A 21,973-nucleotide genomic window follows, 5' to 3' on the forward strand; every position below is an offset into this window, starting at 1 on the left:
CAAGCTTAATGGATGACGTCATGTCTTAGATTAGGAAGCGGGCTCCTTCGTCGTCGCCCGCAAAAAATTCCTTTTTTCGAGGAATGAATAGAGTTACACATGTACCAACCTTTCATGAACCTTACTAAAGGGTGATAGAACTGCGATGGGTCAGCAATTTCCTGGATCAGTCATTATTCCATTTTTATAAACAGGAGTAACTTGAGATATTTTGAAAATATCTGGCACTACACCAGTGTGTATACACTCATTATAGATAGCCAGCTACGCAGGCTAATTTGACCTCGGACCGAAATTTCCGATTTTTTTGGCCAAATGTAAGCACCCCTTAGCCTCGTGTCGAGACGAATTGTCGAGACGTGTCCACAGTACAGTGTCATACTGTACCCGAGTATGATATACCTTTCGACCGTTCAACGGTCATTTTCAAGTTGAAGCATAACATTTTAACATGCGCTTATCTATATCGATGCAATGTGCATGCGTTCTGTACGTACTACGGTGTGATAGGGTGTAATTCTGCTTATTAAAGACATGAAATTACTGAAAACAGGGCACAATTGGAGATGGCTCGTTTGGCTCGGCAGTAGATGAAAGAACGAGGCATATAAATATTGGCGTGTGTTTTACTAATAGACTGTTGGTTCGTTTGGCTCTAGAGTCGCTAGATGTGGCCCTGAATTATTAAGTTTAGCCTTTGATCGCTTGATTTCCTGGGTTGTCTGGGTTGCTTTCCTTAGAAAAGAGCAACGCTCTAACGGCGGGAAAAATAGTAATGAAAATTAGGTTGGGAGCGACTGCGAGAGAGCTGGGGCTAATCAAGTTTCCAATGTTTCCCATAGCTCTTTGCAAGCCTATTAACCACGCTTCTTTCTTCCGACATGTTTTCTTGATGCAGTATATTGCGGGTTTTTTCTTCTTTTTGGGGACCTTTTTGCTCATTAGTCATCCTTTGTAATGGTGTATATTCATAACTGAGGTTTAAGGATGGACTCAAGTGAAGAAGGTGTTAGAAATGGTGCAAATGGACGACGTGTCAGCTCAGATCTCAAGGTGCTGTATATATTGAAGGCGCAAATAATTGATTTCATTCCTGTTTTTTCCCACCCTAACAGGGACGAATCTCATAGGTAGCCGTCCCAAATTGATTCTGACGCCGTACTTCACATGAACTTAAAACACTGATATAGATTGCAGGCGCGCAATGTCGCTCTAAGTCGAAGTGTCGTTTTATTGCGTTCTTCATGTATACCCCAGCTACGTTAGTTTAGCTTTCCTAAGTAGTGTTACGTTATATTTTCTACACAGAACAGATCATTTAAAAAATGGCTGTGAAATTCATGCATTCAGTTGGTTTTAAAGTTAAGTGGTAATATGATCAAAAATCACTTGTTTTTTTCCTTCAAATTTTGAAAGTGTGTTTGCTCAACACCTGACAGGCAAAATTTTGAGCTTTGATTTTTATCCAAAGGCTGTTTACTTTAAGTTTTGGAATTTATGGGCTGCCATTAGTCACATTTAAAACTGACCGACTGGACCTCCAAGAGTTGGATCCATGGAAAAGTGACATCATTTACTCACTAGCTATTTAGCATGTGAATGCGGCTTATTATATGTTCACTCTATTTGGGAAACGGGGTATTAAGGTGAATTTAGAAAACAATGTTTTAACACGTTTAATCTGCTTTGTCCAAAAGCATGGAAATGCTTTTTGTATGAATTTAAACAGATTTTTAAAACATTTAAACAACCGGCTCGAATGTGCTGCAATATTTCATTTTGTATGGTGGAACGTAAGCTAATTTAGTTGTATGTGAAGGAATAAATTACTTGTTCTGTTGTATGAAATGCCAAGATTAGGTTGTCTTCCAACCCACTGTGTCAAAATTATCAATTCACTACCAACTTACCTTTTGCCTTTTGGTTTTCTACATGCAAAAAATTGTCTTGCAGTAAATCACATTCAATCTGTAATATAGTTTTTGCTGTGAGCGCCTGACTGACTTTTATAGCCTTCTTGCAGTGCAAGAATGTCGTGCTATCAATAACAGCAACCATATAATTAGCACACTACACAGAAATGATGCGGTTTTAGAGTCGTCCTATGAATGGAGCAAGCAGTCGCATTTGAGCCTACGGAATATGCAGTTTTCATGTTGAACACAAGAGCCAATAATATTGCTCAAAGAAACACGGACAACCCAATGACGCTTCAAAAGGTTTCTATATTGATGTATCGGGGTCTTTGATGTCATTTTCTCCTCGATTGAGCTCTCTCAAAGTTTTAAAGTTGGTAATGGTGAACCATTTAATAGAAAATTTCAGGTTAAAGTAAACAGGTGTCTTTTTGAAATGAAGGATTAAAACATAGGTCACGTAGTGTTTAGTTAACCCAATGACTCCTGGGGGTTCCCCATTAATGAGTAAAATCATATGGTGTTAGACAGAGTAAAATACTAAGTATGGCCAGTTTAGGGGTGAATGGGTTAATATAGTTTTGAAATCCAAAGAAAAAGAAGCAAAAAATCATAATAATTATTATAGATTTTTTGGTCACAGTAGCACTTTAAGAAGTAAACAAGAGCTTTCTGCTTTTAAATCCTGTTTCAATTACAACAGCTAAAGACAATTAAAAAAATGATGTAACAAAGGAATTCTAGCCTGCGTGGCAGACAGTAAAAACCACCGGTATACTCAGTCTGTGCAGTGGCTCCCAAAAGCTTGTTCAGACACCCTGCAGGTTTGGAGGGAATTTCTGTATCCCTTTCTGATTGGCTAGATTCTTATGCTCTTGTGATTCAATGTTTACTTACATATACTTGACACATCACGCATCCATCATTTGCTTGACAGAAAAAGACTAGTGCTTTGCATTTCAAGAGCCAGAAGGGTAAAAGGCAATGTTAACCATTGAAAAATTCGTGTGCCGTGTGTGTGATGTGTAAGAAACTTGGAAAATTTGCGAGGTTTTGCAGTGGAAAGCGAGCGTTAAAAATAAACTATATGCGCAGTAAATGTACACAAGATACTGAGTTCTAGAATTAAGTTCACCTTGAAGAAGAAACAGTGAACTTCCAGATGATGTAAAAATATTGCTAAAAAGTGATTGAAAACACGTCCTAAGGCTCAACTGAAAATGTAAAGGTAGAATTTTCGAAGCAGCGCGCGTTAGCAATCAAGAAAGTTTTTGATCGCTAACTAAACAAAGCGCTTGAAAAATATATATTATAACTCAAAATATGCCTTGTGCAATTTACAGTTAAGTCTAACCACTCAATGGATAAAAATTTCTTGAAATTTATTCCAATCGCTTTGTTTTCTTGCAGGTATAAGTGCAAAAATTATGCCCGAACGCCGCTGCCGAAACAAAATTTCTCGAGGAGCTTTCTGTTTGTCGAAATACACGTGCACAAAACCGCAAGATTAATTTAGTTAATTGATCACTATCATGTTTCATGAGAGAACAAACAAGGTCAAATTGTGTACAAAAGTGCTCTTTCGAAAACTTTCACTGAAAGGTAACTTACAAAACACAAGAAAACCAACAGAAAATCGCTGGAGGTATTCTCGCATTTACGGAATATAAAGGCACGATCGGATTGATTTATTTGTTGAAGACACTGATCTTCCGAGGTATGCCAAAGGTGAAAATTCCTTCGATTACCAATTTATGTTAGGACAAAAAAAACTTGTTATTTGCAAAAAATCCATCAGTTGATCAATATAAAGCTAAATTTCGGAGCAAATCAATGCCCATTATGACGTTAATTGCTACGAAGGCCTTTAATTCTGCGCGGCTTACTCCATGAAAAAAGGTAATGCACTCGGGGGTTTTAACAGTTTTTGACAGGCATACCTACTCGTTTCGTTTACCATTAATTCCCATAGATCATCTCCTATGAAAACTAAGAAAAATATTTAATTCATTCTGATTATCTAAAACGAAATACCGAGCAGTGGCTGCCACGAAATCTGGAACTTGAATATTATCGAGCTGATCATTCCAGCTGATCATCGGTCGCTAGGTTTTCACCGTCTTCTTCGTCACTTTTAAAGCCATCTAAATCAAAATTTTTGTCTCTAATATCCCCTCCTCTTACATGAAAACCATAAAAGATCCCTTAGATCCCTAGATCCTCCGAATCCGAAAAAAAAAAGCATGAATATCCCCATCGTTCAGTGCGCTATCTGGCACATCGGCTGTTGTTTTCGCGTAATTTGATCGCGCGATCAAAAGGGCAAAAAGCCAGCCCTTGTGGGGTCTCTTATCAGCTGTCAAAATATGCTCACAACACGGCAAATGATTGGTCAATTATCCTACTAAATCTCCATAACAACAAAAAATTTAGATTTCCTAAGGGAGACTGGGTAGAGGCCTAAGATCAACTCCGATCAAGACGCCATTTTGTACGGCCGGTTTTGGCCGGCTTAGGTATTTCAGGGGTCATCGCGCGCGGCCGGTTACGGCCGGTTTAGGAGTCAATGGGTTAAATTCTTTTGTATATTGCAATATTAAACTTGTTGCCCATAGATGAGCTTGGGGAAGGTGCCTATGAAAGCAGGTGGTGGTGTCAAGTGAAATGTGAGCCTCGAGCAGGGTGCGCAGGTATCCATGGCAACCCAGAGAGCGGCAACCATAATTTCTTAAGAATTAGACCATGCTAAGATGTAGTTGATATGTGCGTATGCTAAGATAATACTGATACATTTATAAATCATCATATACATGTATGTAACATAAATTCTGTAGTTTTGTTTGAAAATGTGTAAATATGTGGAATAATAAAATAACCACACAAAGCCTTCTTCCCTCCAAGGTGCTTAGAAAGGGCGAAGGGCCCGCGAACAAGGGGTGACGTGGCCTGCGCCAGATCCCAAACCCATCTAAGCACCTTCCCGTAGCCTTAATGAAGTGGGTCCACCTGAGGACCAAACAAGCTGTACATCTACACCTAGCGGCACAAGGAAGCCATAAAATTATAGGACCCCCAAATCCACAGGGCCACCGGAACTGAGGGATGCGTTGGACTGAATGCATAAATCAAGGCCCAGAATGTGCCAAGGGCAACCCTAGCATAATGGCTGCACGATCCGCAAGGTCTGCCAACACATCTCTGCATGTGGTCGCCTCCCAGCAAGCAGTGACGAAGAAGGCCAGTTATATACCACCAGCTTCAGGAACGAGTGGCACCAGGTGTCAAATGAGGGGAGAGTGAAGCCAATGTCTCAGGTGGTGTTTGAATATACATGTAAGACTGATAAGCATTGCTAGACCAACGACCCAAGGCTTGAATGAGGTGGTCAGGGATGCCACGACGAGCTGTCACTGTGGCCGCACCAATACAAAAACTGTTGCTGGAGAAGTTCCCTGGGACTCGGGCACATACCAAAATCTCCCTGTTCCAACTGGTAAGGATAGCACCAGATAGTGGCCAACCATCCTGAAAAGGAAGAGTGGGCCACCGGAATTACCTGAACTACCAAATGTGCCATGACTGCCTAGAGAGCACAGAGAGGAAAGCTTCACCTGCCAATGTGGATGAAGCAACCTTTACGAAATGGACCGGTCATGGACGCTTTAATCCTCACTCGCAAGCAGGCAGGATGGGAGTCTGAGTCTACTAGAATGTCCTGAATACCCAGGTAAAGAGCATGGGATGGGAGAAACTGGCCAGATTGGGAAGTTTAAATTCTGCCAGTGGCAAGAAACCAAATTAAGCCAGAGTACATGCAGCCCAGAACATGCGATGGTTTGGAATTTAAAGATCTAAGAAGTTAATCAGCAGGATGTTGTCTTTGATTGGCAATCTTTGAACTTGTGAAGATCCCTGGGTGTGTTTGATTCCCTGTACTACCCCCTGTAATATAAGCAGAGACAATTGACCAGGGGATCTGGGAAGCCCTCTTCAATGAGTAAGGAGTGAACCTCTGAATGATAGACTTTTCTCCAGTAGTGTGAAAGTGATCTCACCAAAAAGGTAGCAAACAAGCTTAAGGTGCATTCGTTGGCAAGGGGTGCCACTGGGATGCAGTTTGCCCATTTGAGCACAAAAGTTGATGAAATTCCTCTAGCCAGGCGAGTAAGATCTGCGAGTGGAGGTAGCCAAGCCCTGAACCAAAAAGAACTTGCACTGTTGCCCTAGGGATGGCTTATCAATTCTTCCAACAGCTGAGGTGGGATAGACACTGATAGCGACTGAGCCTCTGGCGCCAGCCTCCTGAACTCCTTCCAATGAAAGTGGGACAGTGCATCAACAACACTATTCTGAATCCCAGAAACCTGCTGGGAGGAGAAGAAAAAATTGAAATGCACAGCAGACGCAAGAAGATGGTGAGACAAACGCATCCAGCCAGGGATCTTGGATGTTCTGGAGTTGAGGATGGTACACTACTGCCTCATTATCGAGATGGAAAAGAATGTGACACCTTGCCCATTAAGCCATTGACTCCCGGGGGTTCCCCATTGACGATTAAAGTCTGGCCGGTTTAGGCCGGTTTGGATGTTAAAGGGTTAAGGGCCTCACAAATGAGTGGCAACAACAACCGGAACAACGCCTTGTATGCAATGGACTGAGAGGTGCGGGAGTTCGTCCAGGAGCCATTGCATCATTCTCCCCTGAAGTAAGCACCAACTGAAGCCACCACTGGTAATCCCGGAGCACAAAGCTGGGAGATGAATGACCTGAGCCACAGAATCCAATTCAATGCCCAGTACCACCAAGTGAGAGGAAGAGCTGATACACAGTTTGTCGGGATGGAGAGGTAGCCCTAACAACCTGCAAACTGCCAACAAAATGGCCATATTGTTGTCTGCACATTGACTGGAATCTGAAGGGCTGCAGTGGTAATGAAGTTGTCAAAATAGTGCATCAGGTTAAAGATATTAGAGAATTTAAGAAACAGCAACGGCTACAACTACGACATAGCCACAAAACAGTAACATCATTGGTTAAAAGAGCATAAATAATCATGCTACACGTGTAGCACAGATTTTAGCAAGTATGTTTGCGGTCCTCTGCATAACGACGACGTGAAATCACCAAATTTGAGGTTTTGACGACAACATAAGCATGCAACAGAGAATCTTTCATTCTCTGTTTTCACTCTGAAACCGACCGTACCAATAGCCCCTATGCGTGATGACGTCTGCGTAGCTGATTTCACCACCAAGCCTCAAATTCGAAAATCAAACTTGCAAATTTTAGCATGAGCTGAATCCCAAAGGAACAAACTTGTAAATAAGACCCACGTGCGAACAGTATTGTATGTCCAGATGATGTGAATGATTTTGTGCAAATGAGGCTTGGTGGTGAATTTTTTTAGCATATGACGTCATCATGCATAAGGCCTATTCAATTTTAGGATATTTCGCCCATATTGTAGGACATCAACAAGACTTAATAGTCGCGAAAGTAAAAAGTGCTCTTCCAAGCGGTAAATTTTACCGGTTACCGCCTGATAAGGAGAACCCTGTCTATGTCCATTCAAATGTCCCCTTTAACCTTTGCAATCCTGAGATTGAGACTTCAGATTTTACTCTCTAATGCCAGATGATTTCACTCTTCTAATGTTGCTTGGCTTGGAAAGTGTGAATACACATTCCAAGAATAAAATTGGTGAGAATGATGTGGATAGTGATTTGATAACTTTGGCCAGCTGCTGGCTATTTAGACTCTTTCGTTTAAAAAATGAAGCAACTTTTTGGCAACAATAATATTATTTGAAATGAACTTTTTGCAGCGAAGGGGCGTAGCTCATAAAAATAATATTTATTAGTGCTAAAGAAGAGAACCCTTGATATTCAACTCTGAGGCCAAAGGAAATTCAAATGGGAGGATGTCCTTACCTGTAAAATTTAATAAGTGCCTCAGATTTCAAAGGGTAACATTCTGAACCATTTATCTTGGCATTCATTTAAATGGCATTGTCTTTTTTCTGTAAAGGATGGCACAGTCACTTTTTGGAGTAAAACTGAACGTGGAATTAAGGCAGAAATGCGGTTGCAGAATCATCCCTTTGACACTGAATCTTGGGGAGTCTTGATCCGGGAGGCACAGGTACCATTCATTAAAACTGGCAATGGCTGAGTCATAGCTGTAATCATGTTATTTCCTGACTTTTCAGGTTATCATCAAATAATTTGTAAAGTTTTAAAGATTTGAGACATTTTGCTACTGCTGTTCAATTTTGTAGATTCCTCATAGTACCGAAATTGTGTACCTGGAAAAACCATTGAATTTTGAATTGTTGTTGTCCACGCAGTAAACTTAGGATCCACAGGCAAAAGGGGGCCAAAGTAACTAAGTTCTCAAGGAAAATAGCAAAATTATCAGAAATTGGCGTTGCCCATTACTAACCATCAAAATTGACTTCTGTCATAGAATACTCCATTGGATACATCAAGAGTGCTGTGTGAAAAGCTTGTTAGACGATTCCCAAATGCTGGCCGTTACTGGAGATTGTACATTGAGCAAGAGGTTTTTAGAATTTGTAGTTCTTAAAAGAAATGCTAGACCTATTTTTAATAGTGATTTAGGGATATCTTTAAAGCCCATCAAACCTCAAAATATTTTTTTTGTTTAAATCACCATAACACATATTTTGCCTTTCTCCTGAAGTTTCATTTTTGATGGGCAACACGAGTTGTGCAATTGCTTAAGTGAACAAGGCTGGTTTTCTTTTGTGTGAGATCCAAGCTAGTGACAAGCATGGGTTCATCCCGGAGATGACATCACAAGCTGCAGAATTTCCCGTTGTCAAAGACTTCTTTTCGAATTAGTTTGCGACACCTTGAACCTGTTCTTCTCATTGGCTTGGTCATGGCTCAAAGGATTGCTTGTTTTGCAAACTTTTCAGATCATATTGTGCCTTAATTGAAAGTTAAATTTCTCGGAGAAGTTGGCAAATTATGTTTGCTGTGGGAGAAAATGTTTGTTTTTGTAAAAGCTACATTATTTTGAGGTGAGGTGTACTTTTTAGTCCAAATCTTTCACTTTTCAAAAAGTCCATTCAAGCAGAGATTTCTTGTCTTATTGAGTGGCAGTTAGGAGTGAAAATTGTGATGACTTTGTGCTCTTCCTAAGAAAGGGGTGTTTAAAAAGCGCTAGTTTACATGGGAGTTACACACAAACTTTACTTTGAAGTGTGGTTGGAGTCTCGGTGAAATTGCTTCACTGTCAGTGAGTTCACGAGAGAATTACACTAGTTAGTGTAATGATTCTTTCAATTGATACCTAAAGGTAGGCAGAACAAGAGTGAACATAGCAATATTGACAATTTGATATAATTAATTTGTTTTTATATACTTAAATTCTTTGTTGATTTGCCCATTTAGGGCACAATAAAAAGGGTCTTTTAGAATATTGTTTCTGTGCTATCTCTGAACAGAGATTGGTTGTCCAAAACTCTTTGTGATGACTGGTGTTGACATTAATTGTGTGCAGTGTGGTTATTTCTGTCTCCAGTGTGTATATTTTATTCTACTTAATGTTATTGCCAGATTTGCTGTCTAGTTGATTTCTGAACTCTTTATTCTTGTCCATTGTGAAAACCCAACTGCAGTCAATAATTATCACATACACTGTAATTGTATCTATTTTGCGGACTGCAAATTAGTGCCTTAAGTTCATCTCCTGATGCTCAAAATTATTTCTTAAGAAAAATGGTATATGCCTGTGTTATAATGGGAACTTGCTGGTGTATCAACAGTTGCGAAGAGTTTGCAATGGGAAAACCCAATTTCCATTTGAAAAAGTGATCATTTCACTGGGTTTTCTAGGGCACTTAGCAAATATGCCACTCTATCTTTAGCACTCAATTCTATGGTAAATAACCCACACTTTTCTCTTTGAAAACAGTATTTGAGCTCTTCAATGGCACACAAAGACATCTCCTTATCAAAGAAGACAAGAATGTCTACCCAAGTGCAAATTTCAAATTTATTGTGGTCTAAAAGTGGCAGCATAGTTCAAAGGAGCTGCCTTTCTGTGTTCCAAATTAATCCTCTTTGTTTTGTTGGATAACTTTTCATTTAAAAGCACATTTAAGTGGAAGAAAAAAATGACGTAAGTTTCTGTTGCAGACCTTGTGATCAAGCTGTGGGGAATTGTTCTTTAAAAGCTTCTCACTGCATACTAACAGAAATGAAAATGATAAAGAATCAATTCCTCTGAGACTGGCACATGATCTGAAACAGGCAATGCTTTGATAACTGGTGTAGTCCTACGAACACGACACCTGTGATTTTTTTTGCACTATGGCAGTAGGGTTATTTAAAACCTAGCACTTCAAGGGGAAGCTTGAAATAGCAAAATAGAGGTTGATGTTTCGGGGTTTGGAGGAGGAAACTAAAATGACTGCTCCATGAAGGGGTTCTTGGAAGGGGGTGGCATGAATGTGGCCATTGTGCTACATGTATTTCCTTCAACAGCAACTTTGTTCCAAGTGTTCTCTTAGGTAATTGGTGAGACCTTTGTCATACTGCTTGGGTAATGTTGTAATGGATGCCAGCATCCCATCCAATATTTTACAGAAACTAGGTGAAAGAGAGGGCTCAGCTTGTGGACAGCAATAATATATTCTGCCTTGGTCTTGAGTGCCTTTGATATTGCAGGGCAGACCTTTACTTTGCAGTTTACCAGTGGTTTCAATAAGTACAGACAGCTGGCAAAATGCGTCTGCTACTTCACTTGGAGAATTTGGCTACTTTTTTCCTTTAATTCTTTCAAATTAATGTAAAAATAAAATTCACTTTGACAACAATGATAATGGCTAGTTGGTTCCTCTACTCACACCAGCCGCAAACTTCAAACTTTATTGAAACCCGAGTTTACGAAGGCTTTGCTCCCAATTCAGTTTTAATTAAATGTCATCAAATTTTGCATGTAAATTATGGTTAAGAGTTCCAGTTCGAGGCTTACCCCTCAAATTTAATTGATTCCTTACAACCCAATGGGATTTGAGGTACATGCATAAGCTGAACTGTTATGTTACATCAGTTAAAAAGATAGCGTTTTGACTTAATTAGTTAGTGACAGAAACACATGAACCTTGAAGTGTGTAACTTGCAACTCTTTTCCTTGGAACAAAGCTGGGATTATAGGACACCAATTTTGTACCCAAAATGTGGACAAAAATAAGATCGAAGCTGCACCCATGGAAAAATGCACGTGCTACATTACATCCAAATAAGGAGATTCTTAAACTCGAAAAAACCCAGCTCTCGACCAGAGTTAAATGAGTCAAAGTCATGAGTGTCTTGTAATAAGCAAAGCTTATTTTGCACTGGGTGAGAGGGCAGCCTTAAAAAGTAACAAAGGGGATGAAGGTTAATGTTTGGCTTGAACAAATTAATGATCTATTCCATATATTATTAATTATTAAATTATTGCTGACCATGTTGATTAAAGGTTGAAGTTTGAAGCTTTGGACACTCACTAAAATAACATATAACAAATATATTTCGCTCAGTTCGAGCCTCTTCAATGTTAGTAGAACAGTATGTAAATCAAACTAAGTTATCCATGGTACCAAGGTCGCCCTGGGAATTCGCACTTAGTTCCATTCAGTTCTTGTGTTCATCAGCTGTGCAGAGGAATTTTTCAAATTCTGACCGCCTCTGCTATCTGCCTTACCATAGGGTCACTTCTGTAACTACCGGTAACGTTCATGCTGAAATCGTGTTCTATCCCGCCGTGTTTTTCCTTGCAATGCCTCAATAGTGCAGATTCTTCCTATTTTCCCGCCAAAAGTCTCAGGTGTTGTTTCCTCAAATGTAAGCGGGAAGACAGGAGGAATCTGCACTATGGAGGCTTTGTGAGGAAAAACATGGCGGGATAGAACAGGATTTCAGCATGAATGTTACCTGTAGTTACAGAAGTAACCCTATGGCAAGGCAGATAGTAGAGGCGGTCAGACTTAGAAAAATTCCTGCTGCACAGCTGATGAACACAAGAACTGAATGAAACTATGTGGAATTCCCAGGGCGACCTTGGTTGAATTATTGTTTTGTTTGTACCGTGGAAAACTTAATGCGAATTCCCAGGGCGACCTTGGTACTGTGGATAACTTAGTTTGATTAACATACTGTTCTACTAACATTGAAGAGGCTCAAACTGAGCGAAATATATTTGTTATATGTTATTTTCGTGAGTGTCCAAAGCTTCAAACTTCAAACTTTAATCAACATGGTCAACATTTGCTGGCGTCAACATATGAAATTAGTAGAAAATTAAATTATTGCGTATCTGGCTTTTTGATTGGTTCACTCAATCTCAGTTATCAGCTCATTTACCATAAATTATGACTTAATAATGGAAACTGATTTTGTCAAGTGTTGCCAACCTGGAAACTGATTAGCTGTAATTGCCAAGTGTCTAGGGGTTCAAAATTTAATGACAAATTAAACAAAAGAAGTGCAAATGGAATAATTATTTGCACTTGTTGGATGTGAGACTGGGTATAGCCAACTTGAAACTATGCACCTTGTTGGCTATTTACCATTAATTTTCATATCGAATGCAAGCTCATGGAATAATAATTTTAATCATCGAACCTTCAGGATTGGCATTGACATGACCAAAGCAATAGATTCAGTGCAAAAAGGAACTGTGAGAAAATACAATATTTGTTGAAGAGGGTTTAGAACTTGCATTCATTTTAAGAGTTTGACTAAGGCTAAATGAGAGGGGAGAGAGACTGCAGCTCAGCTTATACAGTGAATCTCCGTTCTATGCATGAAAAAAACCAAAACCTAAAAACCTGTGCTTGCTGCATCCACAGCTTAACAGTTGCCACCAAAGAAAGACATAACATGAATTAATTAGTCATTGATTGTTTTCGTGTTTTAGATGACGTCTCCACCAGTTTTCAACTCAAGATAAAAAATTAATAGACTATTTATAAATTATTCAAAGAGAGCAACCCTCTTTCAATAAACGATTACGCCATGTCAACCTTAAACTATCCTTGTGATTCCCACATTTCCATGCTATACTTCAGTCTGTTGTTGCTATTTTTCACGTTATCATTTCAATTTATTATAAATTCAGCCTCCATCGCCTTGTATTCTACTAACTGCTACTATCAAGACCATTTATGATAGATTTTCCTGTCAAGTGCCTCTTATTTTTGCTTGTCAGTTGAGACTCCTCATACTGGAAAGGGTCCCTGTTTCTGTTCAAATAAGTATAATTATTGCTACATCGACATGCCAAATCCTATCCTGTATCACCTATTACCCCTTTCTCAGAGATTTGTCATGTTTACTTGACTTGTTTTTATCATAAAAAGAAGGAAAGTGCAAATCCTTGCTGTACAGTAGGGAGCTTAAAAGTGCCTATCACCTCAACAAACATTTCTCTGTTATTTATTCTCTGAAGTCATCCTAGGAATACTGCGTTGACCTTTTTATTGAAAATTATCTTTTTCATTCACTTTGAAAGACTGGAAAAGTGGTCGTAGTTTGATCCATGACCCAGCAGCGATGGGGAATGGGTTTGATACTGAGTTGATGTCACAAATTACAGTACTTTGCATCGCTGCGTTCAAAGAACTATCATAATGCAAAGCAGTGTATGACGTCAACAACAGTATTAATTTTAACCCATGCCTCTTCCTTGCTCAGTTTTAGAGCAAATTACAACCAGCTGTGCTGGAGGGTGTAAACTGCAGGTTGCAGGCCATTGTTTCACCATAGCTGAATCAACCCAATCCTAATGCTAGCAATAGGCCTAAACGCTATGCACTAGATAGTGTTTAAGCCCAAGGTTAGCACTTTTATAAAGTTTTGGGTTGTTTCAGTTTTGGTAAAATAATTTCCTGCAACCTGCACTTTACACCCTCTGTCATTTTTCGTCTTGTTTAGGAGTCTCAAAAACAGTGCTTTGAAGGAGAGAGTTTAGCCAACCAAAGAATTAGTGTGAGACAAGGGCAGGGAATTGTTGAGTGTAAAGCAGTTTTTTTGAGGTGATAGATGCTTTAATCAATGACAATTTTGTGGAGAACAAAAATGCTGAAAAAAGAATAACAGCGAAAACAATGACTTGGAAGGTCCCGCTCATGCATTTTACTTTATTTGGTACATTTCTTTCCGATACTTGTCCTTGTAATGTGAAGTGAACAAAGAGGATGTTATTTTCTCTTTAAAATTCCTTGCTTTTGATATGAATTCCTCAACAAAATTACTTACCGGTAATTCCTGGATAGTTGCAACTCAGGCTACATCCTGAACAACTTGGAATGATCATTGCAAATAATGTGAAGTTATCTTTTCAGATTATGTCCTTTGCTTGTTGCTGTTGTCACAATATTGCATTCATTGGGCTAATTGCAAAGTTTAAACATGTGTTTCAGGGGTTGGCTGGCATTTGTTTTTGGTGAGAAAAAGTATGAGGCAAGAGCAACATTCAGTATTATTGCTCTTGCCTTTTGCTGTTCACTTGCCCTTTATAAGTGCCTGCTAATCAGGGATAACATCTCTCTTGTTCACTGCAAAACAAATATGATTTTTGAACCCAAGTGTAAAATTAATAGAGATACATCAAGCTTAAAAAATTTCTTTCAACAATCCCCTGATGCTATGCCTCAATTTTTGGTTAAATATAACTTCTTGCTGGTGTGGCCTTTTTCAGAGAATTGTGTTATAACCATAGGCAAACCAATTATGGTTGCTGTGTAAACGTTTTTGTGAAGGAATTGCAAGTGAGAGTATTGGAGCCAGAAATGTTGTAGAGGTGTCGCCAACAAGCCATAATAATTTTTATTTTCACCTCAATCTGTGGATGAAGTACTTTTCTTTCACGACCTATTTTAAATAGTTTAACTGTTTGATTTGCTCTAAAAAAGCCGAGAATTTGATTGCTAATAGAACAGAAATACATTTGAAAGGGTGCAGGTTTTTATTGGCCCAGCAATTTGCATATGCAAACAACTTGCAAATTGTCTGGCAATGCATGTTGGTTGATTGATTTTGCCTATATTCGTATCTTGGTTAATTGGTGGGAAATACGGATTGAAATACATTAATTTTGAAAGGGTGGTGGACAAAACACTGACCTCCAGTTTATTTACTGCCCAAATGGACTAACTCTTAAAAAAGACTATTTCGATTGAGTACTATTGAAAGAACTGAATTGATTATATACTTATATTGCACATATACCTTGTTTATTTTCGTCAGCATGGCCACATGCAACTAAATCCAGGAACTGTGCCAGTTTCACTTCACTTACATGAAGTAATTGGCCATAAAGCCAACCTTTTTAAAATGGGTGCTTAGACTTAAATACTGTTGATCAATGCCGTTTAAAATGGGTGTTTAGGCTATTTGAGATGATGTTTCATGTAGACCAACCGTACTCATTCAAAATAGTATTTTCAAGGTAACCCGTTTGGGTACTCCATTAGGGTGTAGTCCATGGACTGTTTGGGGGGGGGGGGGGGGGCAGTCAGTGTTTTTTCCACCACCTTTTGAAATGGGGACAGGTTGCTTTCAAGTGAAAGTAATAATAATATGAATTTCCAAACCCTTTCAAGAATAATTATTGGTACATAACCCTTTGATGTCCAAACCTTTGATGCCTAAACTGGCCAGACTTGGTATTTTACTCTAGGCTGTCTAACGCCAGAGTATTTTACTCGTCAATGGGGAACCCCTGGGAGTCAATGGGTTAAAACAAACCATTGTGAACACTTCCAATTTATATAATAAGCCAAGTTATTCATGGATTTTGATTGGTTCTTGCCTATGATCTATTAGAGGACAGACGCACGATTGACGTCACCATCAGCTTTTATGCGAATAAAGTTTAATTCTTTATTATATAAAACAAATAGATTCCATGTTGCCGTGGGTCTGTTTAGTAATAGATCACAGAGGACGTCAAAATGTGGTAAGCCATCAGTGACACACTCGCCAATCGTCTCGTGTGCCACATTTATGATCTTACCACATTTTGACGTCATCGGTGCTCTATTACTGAACAGACGCACAGCAACATGGAATATATTTGTTAACTAGAAAATGGTTTTTAGGGCCATACAAAAGGGACTCTATTGCCAAAGCCTTAGATTTTGCATTGTCAGCTGGGGTTGTGTTGGTGTTATCTGTCTGGGATACCATTAAAATCCACAGAGCCTAGGAACATTAAACTAGGCAGTGAAGCTGCCAAGTGGTTAGGGCGCTTGCCTTGAGATCCAGAGTTCCCAGGTTCAAGACTCTATCTGATCACTCGTTGAATCTGTTGGTAGTCCATGGTTTACCAGGTACAAAACACAGGTCACAGGTCTCTATTTTACAATACAGAAAGTATCCTAAACATTCTTAAAAGCTAACTTCAGGCCTTGCTTTTTTAGGCCTAAGGTTAGCTTTTATGGATGTTTAGGATACTTTATGTATTGGTAAAACAATGACCTGTGTTTTGTACCTGGCAGGTTAGCTTTGATGAACAGACCTCTTTCATAATGGCGACCAAGTAAAATACTCGTTGGTTTAATGCCAATAAGGCTTTCTAGCATTGCTACAACAAGCAAATTTCAAAAGAATTTTTGTTTCAAAATGAAGGCAGTAGGTCTAATTACCATAATTTAAGACAAAAGAATGTAAAAGTGGTCGCCATTTATGAATTTGGTCCATGTTTAGCTTTGTTTCTGTGTTGGTAAAACAGAAACCTGAGGCCTGTGTTTTGTACCTGCCCTCCGTGGCTCAACTTCTCAGCCGCACTTGTTTGCCATCACTTCTTAACAGTTGTGGTTGTGTTCTGTGGTTTCATTGATTGTGTTTCGTTGGCCCCCTATGGGGAGTGGTCGATAAAGTGTGTGTTTGTTAAGTAAGTATATGCACTAGATGTCAATAGAATGATGAAGGGTGAATGGTCTTGGTTGATTTTCTTTCAGATGAAAAATAACAACTATGAACAAGTAGAAAAGGTAATACCGGTAAATGGTAATTCATAATCCCATTGCCTCCCTTAAATTTGTGTTCTATTCTACCTTTTTTATCCCTGTGGTTATGATAGGTTATTTGAATACTTTTTGTGCTCGCGGTACTTTAATTTATAGACCATTATTATCTCTCAGATTATTTGCTAGGTGGTTTGTACTCAGTAATACCACAAGTTTTTTTATATAATTATATGGTGGTGTTGATAATTTGAAACCAATTTTTGATTGGCTTTACACAACAAATAAAAAAAATTGTTATTACAAAAATTCATATGGATCAGACAGGATTGCACAGCTAGAAGGTTTTGTACAAGGAAATTTATCAAAATGGACTAGCACATCTGCTTTTAAGGACAACATCTTGCATTCAGTAACTGTCAGAGACTGAAATAGAAAATAATTTTGATTCTATTATTTCATTTATTGATGGACCAGTCGGCTTCCTGTCATAGTCCTGTTTAGAGAAACAACAAGTCAGTTATTTTCTTGTGAATTTGATGCACAAGAGGGGACTGTCTGTGGTTTCAAACTAACGACTATTTCTTAAGAGTATAAAAAATGTAAAACCCTAATGGAGCATTATGAAAATTAAGTCTGATGACCCATCGCTGCATTAGCATGAAAAATACCAATAATATTGTCCAAGTTATTCAGGTGTGTATTTTTATAATAACATTTACAAATATACCTTTTGTTGCTAATATATATCCTATGCTATTAGATTGGTAAAATTCATTATGTAGCTCAGTAAGAGGTGGGTGTGTAAAACACAGGTCACATTCCACTAGACCTGAACAACATTAATTTCTTGTCGAGTGATACGGCTAGGAGACACCTTTGGTGTTTATTTATCAGTCTGTAGTGCAGTGACATGTACAATGACCTATGTTTTGGACCCGCTGCTCATCAAAAGATTGGCTGACTGTGCCCATCTTTCTCGCGTTAGAGCCAGGCTACAACTGTAAAGGATCTTGCTGCAAACTAAAAGTAATATGAAATCTTTGACTTAAGAAACCAAATGTTGCTTTCTCACGTTTCAGCTTTTTCAGAAATGTCTCATCAAGGTGCTAAACATTGATCTCTGGAAGTGTTACCTGTCTTATGTCAGGGATACAAAAAGTTCCCTCCAAAATTTTAGGTAGGCTGATTTGGATGCAGCATTGTTGGTTGTTGTACAGTACCTTGTGTATAGAATTATCTATACAATAATATTGTCCGCTGTCCATCTTCTCCCCTGTCCATCCCCTCCCCTCCCTCCTGGAAACAGGTTTCAAACAAATAAAGGCAGTACTGTTGCTTGTTGTACCTGTAATGAAGTACCTTGTGTATAGGAGTATATAGATGTTCTCCCTTGTCCACCCTCTAAGCAAAACAAAGGCGGGCACAGCCTGGAATTGCCACAAACAATAATTAGTTCATTTACCTACCGGTAATGAAAAGCACCTACACGTGGAGTAATACTTCTAAACAGTTGTTAAATTTTTGTTTGTCTTCACCACTTCTGATGTTTAGGGAGCTCGTTATAATAGGCAACTTTCACGATAGCGTCATTTGACTACAACTACCAGAATTCAGTTTCAGTTTTTCTTTTCTTATTTAAAGTTTGTATTCCCAGTGGGGTAAAAATAACAATAGCTCCAATTAGCATGAGACAAGCAAAACCTAAAGGATTCTGGTACTTGTAGTCAAATGGCGTCATCATGCAAGTGTCCTATTTTAGGGTTTTACTTTTCTGACAATTATAATTTTATGATATTGGCCAGATATTGTGTAAGCTGGCCTTAACAATATAATTATTCCTTAAATCTCTGTTACAAAATTTTCAGAGATAAGATGCTGCAAGCTTATGAATTTGCCCTTGAAAAAGTTGGTGTGGACTTCAACTCATATCAGGCAAGTCCCAATAATAACATATCTCCTTCACTCAGCCTTTTCGTTACAGGTATTCTAGCTACCTTTTACAAAGTGAGCAAGTACCCTCAAGGACGGTGCCTACTAATTCAAAGATATTTTTGCCCCGGTTTATGATTATGCAGGAAATTTAGATCTTAACAAAATAATGTTATTGAAAACTGGGGGTGACCACACATTTTGCAAAGATAATTTATGAATAATATTCATTTGGTAAAAAGCTTAAAAATACAAAGCAATGTATGGTGTTCTTTCTCAGATTGAAGCTTAATTAAATCTCTCAAAACTTCAAGGTTACCCCCAATTTTTTTATGGATACCAAGAGTACTTATTAAGATCTACTTTCTCCGACAGTTTTAAACCGCGCAAAAATATTCCTGTATTAGTAAGCATCACCGATCCGAGTATCTCAAGATGCGCAGAACTTATGCGCAACAACTTCTTTACTTCTTTTTGTTGAATGAACTTATATCCTGTAAAAGTGCTGTTCATATTATTTTGATTAATCATGAGTGACTGGGGACTGTTTCTTATTCGGTCTTTTAATTCTTTAATTTTTAACTCACAGATTTGGGTTGACTTTGTGAACTTTCTGAAGACAGGGTAAGAACTGAAAAGATGTATTTTGATGATTTTTTCCTTTATTTTTATTTGATATCATTACGATCAATTTTCTTGTGATCATATAGTTTTCCTGCATTTGTGTGAACTTTCATTAATTTTTAAATTCATTTTATATGTTTCATTCAATTTCAAATTTAGTTTATTTTGTGATCAAATTCTTGTGATTCATAATTTATCAATTTTATCAGCCTAACCCTTAGCACCATGTGTTATATTGAGGTGCGATGTAAACCCAACCAGCATACTTATAATATATAGATCAGGTTGGAGTGGGCATATTACTAAACCACGAAACAGCGAAACGAAACACTCATCTAAACCTAACCCCACAATACATAAGATTGAATACGAACCGACAAAGGTTGGATTTGAGATTGAATATAGTTGTACTTGTAGGCCTAATTAGGCCTAAGACGTTATTGCTCCTTATTCATAGAGATTAAGATTAGGATTCAGATTAGGAGCAATAACTTTTAGGCACTGAAAACAATGTTTAATCTCAAATCCAACCTTTGTCGGTTAGTATTCATTGTATGATGAGGTCATACATGGTGTTTTGGTTCTTTGTTTCGCTTTTTTTTTGTTGTTTCTTTGTTTCTCTTTTTTTTGTTGTTTCGTTGTTTCGCTCTTTCAGAGTTTCACTGTTTCTTTGTTTAGTAATGTCTGGTTGGAGTGCAGCTGTTAGGATTGGGTTTTTCAGTGGTCGGTTTAATTTCTACTGGCGTTGTATCGCGGCCTTCAGCCTCTTATTGCCAGTTACCGAAAAAAACAAACAAACAGAAATTGATGTTTTTTAATGACAGAAGTGTTAAGGACAGTGCGTACTAATTCAAAGGTATTTTTGCGCACTTTACTGAATATGCGGGAAAAGCAGATGTTAACAAGTGTTTTTTAAATCCAAAAATAATATGCATTTTTTGAAGATAATTAATCAAGAATAATTATATTATTTTGTAAAAGCTTTAAAATACGAAGCAATGTTCTTTTACAAAGTGAAGCTTAATAATTATCTCTGAAAAATGCATGGCTACCCCAAATTTTCTTTTTGGATACCAAGATCACTTGCTAAGTTCTGCTTTCTCTGCATACTTTTGAAGGGTGCAAAAATATCCCAGGACCTGTAATAATAAGCACCACCCATGGAAATTCGAGTATTTGGAGATGCGCAGAATGTATGCACAAGGCACCGTCCTTAAGACATTCTTTGATTCTCTTTTTGTAATGTTTCTTGATCAGTTCCTAACTGGTGTACAATTTTCATTTTAGTGAGGCAGTTGGCAGCTATGCTGAAAACCGCAAGATAATCACCATAAGAAAAGTGTATCAGGTACAGTATAATTATGTAAAATTAATATTGCATGGATTAAATGTGCTACATCTGTATATTTGAGTTCCCAGCAAAAGAGCGGTTACTTATGGGCTATTTCTGGTGAAATAGCCAAGAAAACAGTTAATTGACGTAGAACTAATTTAGAAGCTGTCACAACAAACAGTTTGAACTTTCACAGTTGCAGTACTGTAACAATATTTTCACTGTAATAATGAATTGTTTTGTTATTTAAAATAAATTTGTTATATTGTAGAGAGCAGTGGTGACTCCAATGTTAAATTTGGAGGCTTTGTGGAGAGAATACAACTCATTTGAACAGGTGAGGGATATTGCTAAAAACAAGTATTCAAGAACATCGCAGATAAGCAAATGGTTCAATTGATCAAACAGTCACAGTCCCCCCAACCCCTGTGACTTTTTGCTCTTCTTTGAGTTTCATTGTCCTCCCATCTCCCAATAACATGTTGCGAAATTTGTCACATTCTATTTGACTATTCATTGCATTTCAGAGTGTGAACAAAACACTGGCCAAAAAACTCATTGATGATAAGACCAGAGAGTACATGAATGCTAGAAGAGTTGCAAAGGTATTGTTCATTTTGCCTTCACTACAATTTTGCACCTTCCAACTCCTGAACTGATTAATATTTATTATAATAATTATACTGCACAGGGCAGTAAAGGATGCACTATACGAATAATTGGTTTTTGCTTTCATGACAATAGTGTAGTCCTTTCTTTTAGAGTAATGTTACACATTTTCTATAATTCCATTGATGCACTTTGATACATGCAATGTAATACTCAGTCTTTTCAAATATATGCATATGTGGCTCAAATGTTTAAATAATCTTCTTTGATCTCAGGAGTATGAAGCCATAACACGAGGACTGGTTAGAGGAAATCCATCAGTTCCTGTCAATGGAAGTGCAGAAGAAACCAAGCAGGTAAATTTCATGAGACAGTAAATTGACAAATTGGTGAGTTTAAAACATCACATTAATGTTCTTGCCAACTCTCAGGAGTCTCCAGGATACAGACATACATGTAAGTGCCCTGTTTTCTAGCAAATTTCTTTGTCACAAAGGGGGAGGGGGGGGGGGAGTGGGTTAACAACAGGAAGTGGATGGGCTGATTGTGGGAGGGAGTTTGGGGTCTCGGGGCGGA

General features: G+C 38.2%; 1 protein-coding gene across 1 annotated transcript in view; it reads left to right on the top strand.

Annotated features, from left to right (window-relative positions):
* Positions 1-862: 862 nt before the first annotated feature.
* LOC138042655 (cleavage stimulation factor subunit 3-like) overlaps positions 863-21,973 on the top strand; it is a 37,941-nt gene continuing 16,830 nt past the window's right edge. The window contains exons 1-11 of the mRNA XM_068888602.1: positions 863-1,053; positions 7,944-8,057; positions 8,382-8,477; positions 16,894-16,926; positions 17,982-18,079; positions 18,768-18,834; positions 19,421-19,455; positions 20,743-20,803; positions 21,060-21,125; positions 21,316-21,393; positions 21,673-21,753. Of these exons, the coding sequence (XP_068744703.1) occupies positions 988-1,053; positions 7,944-8,057; positions 8,382-8,477; positions 16,894-16,926; positions 17,982-18,079; positions 18,768-18,834; positions 19,421-19,455; positions 20,743-20,803; positions 21,060-21,125; positions 21,316-21,393; positions 21,673-21,753 (795 nt within the window). The 5' untranslated portion in view covers positions 863-987. The remainder of the gene's footprint in view (positions 1,054-7,943; positions 8,058-8,381; positions 8,478-16,893; positions 16,927-17,981; positions 18,080-18,767; positions 18,835-19,420; positions 19,456-20,742; positions 20,804-21,059; positions 21,126-21,315; positions 21,394-21,672; positions 21,754-21,973) is intronic.

Source organism: Montipora capricornis, chromosome 3 (genome assembly GCF_036669925.1).
Source record: "Montipora capricornis isolate CH-2021 chromosome 3, ASM3666992v2, whole genome shotgun sequence".
Lineage (NCBI taxonomy): Eukaryota > Metazoa > Cnidaria > Anthozoa > Scleractinia > Acroporidae > Montipora > Montipora capricornis.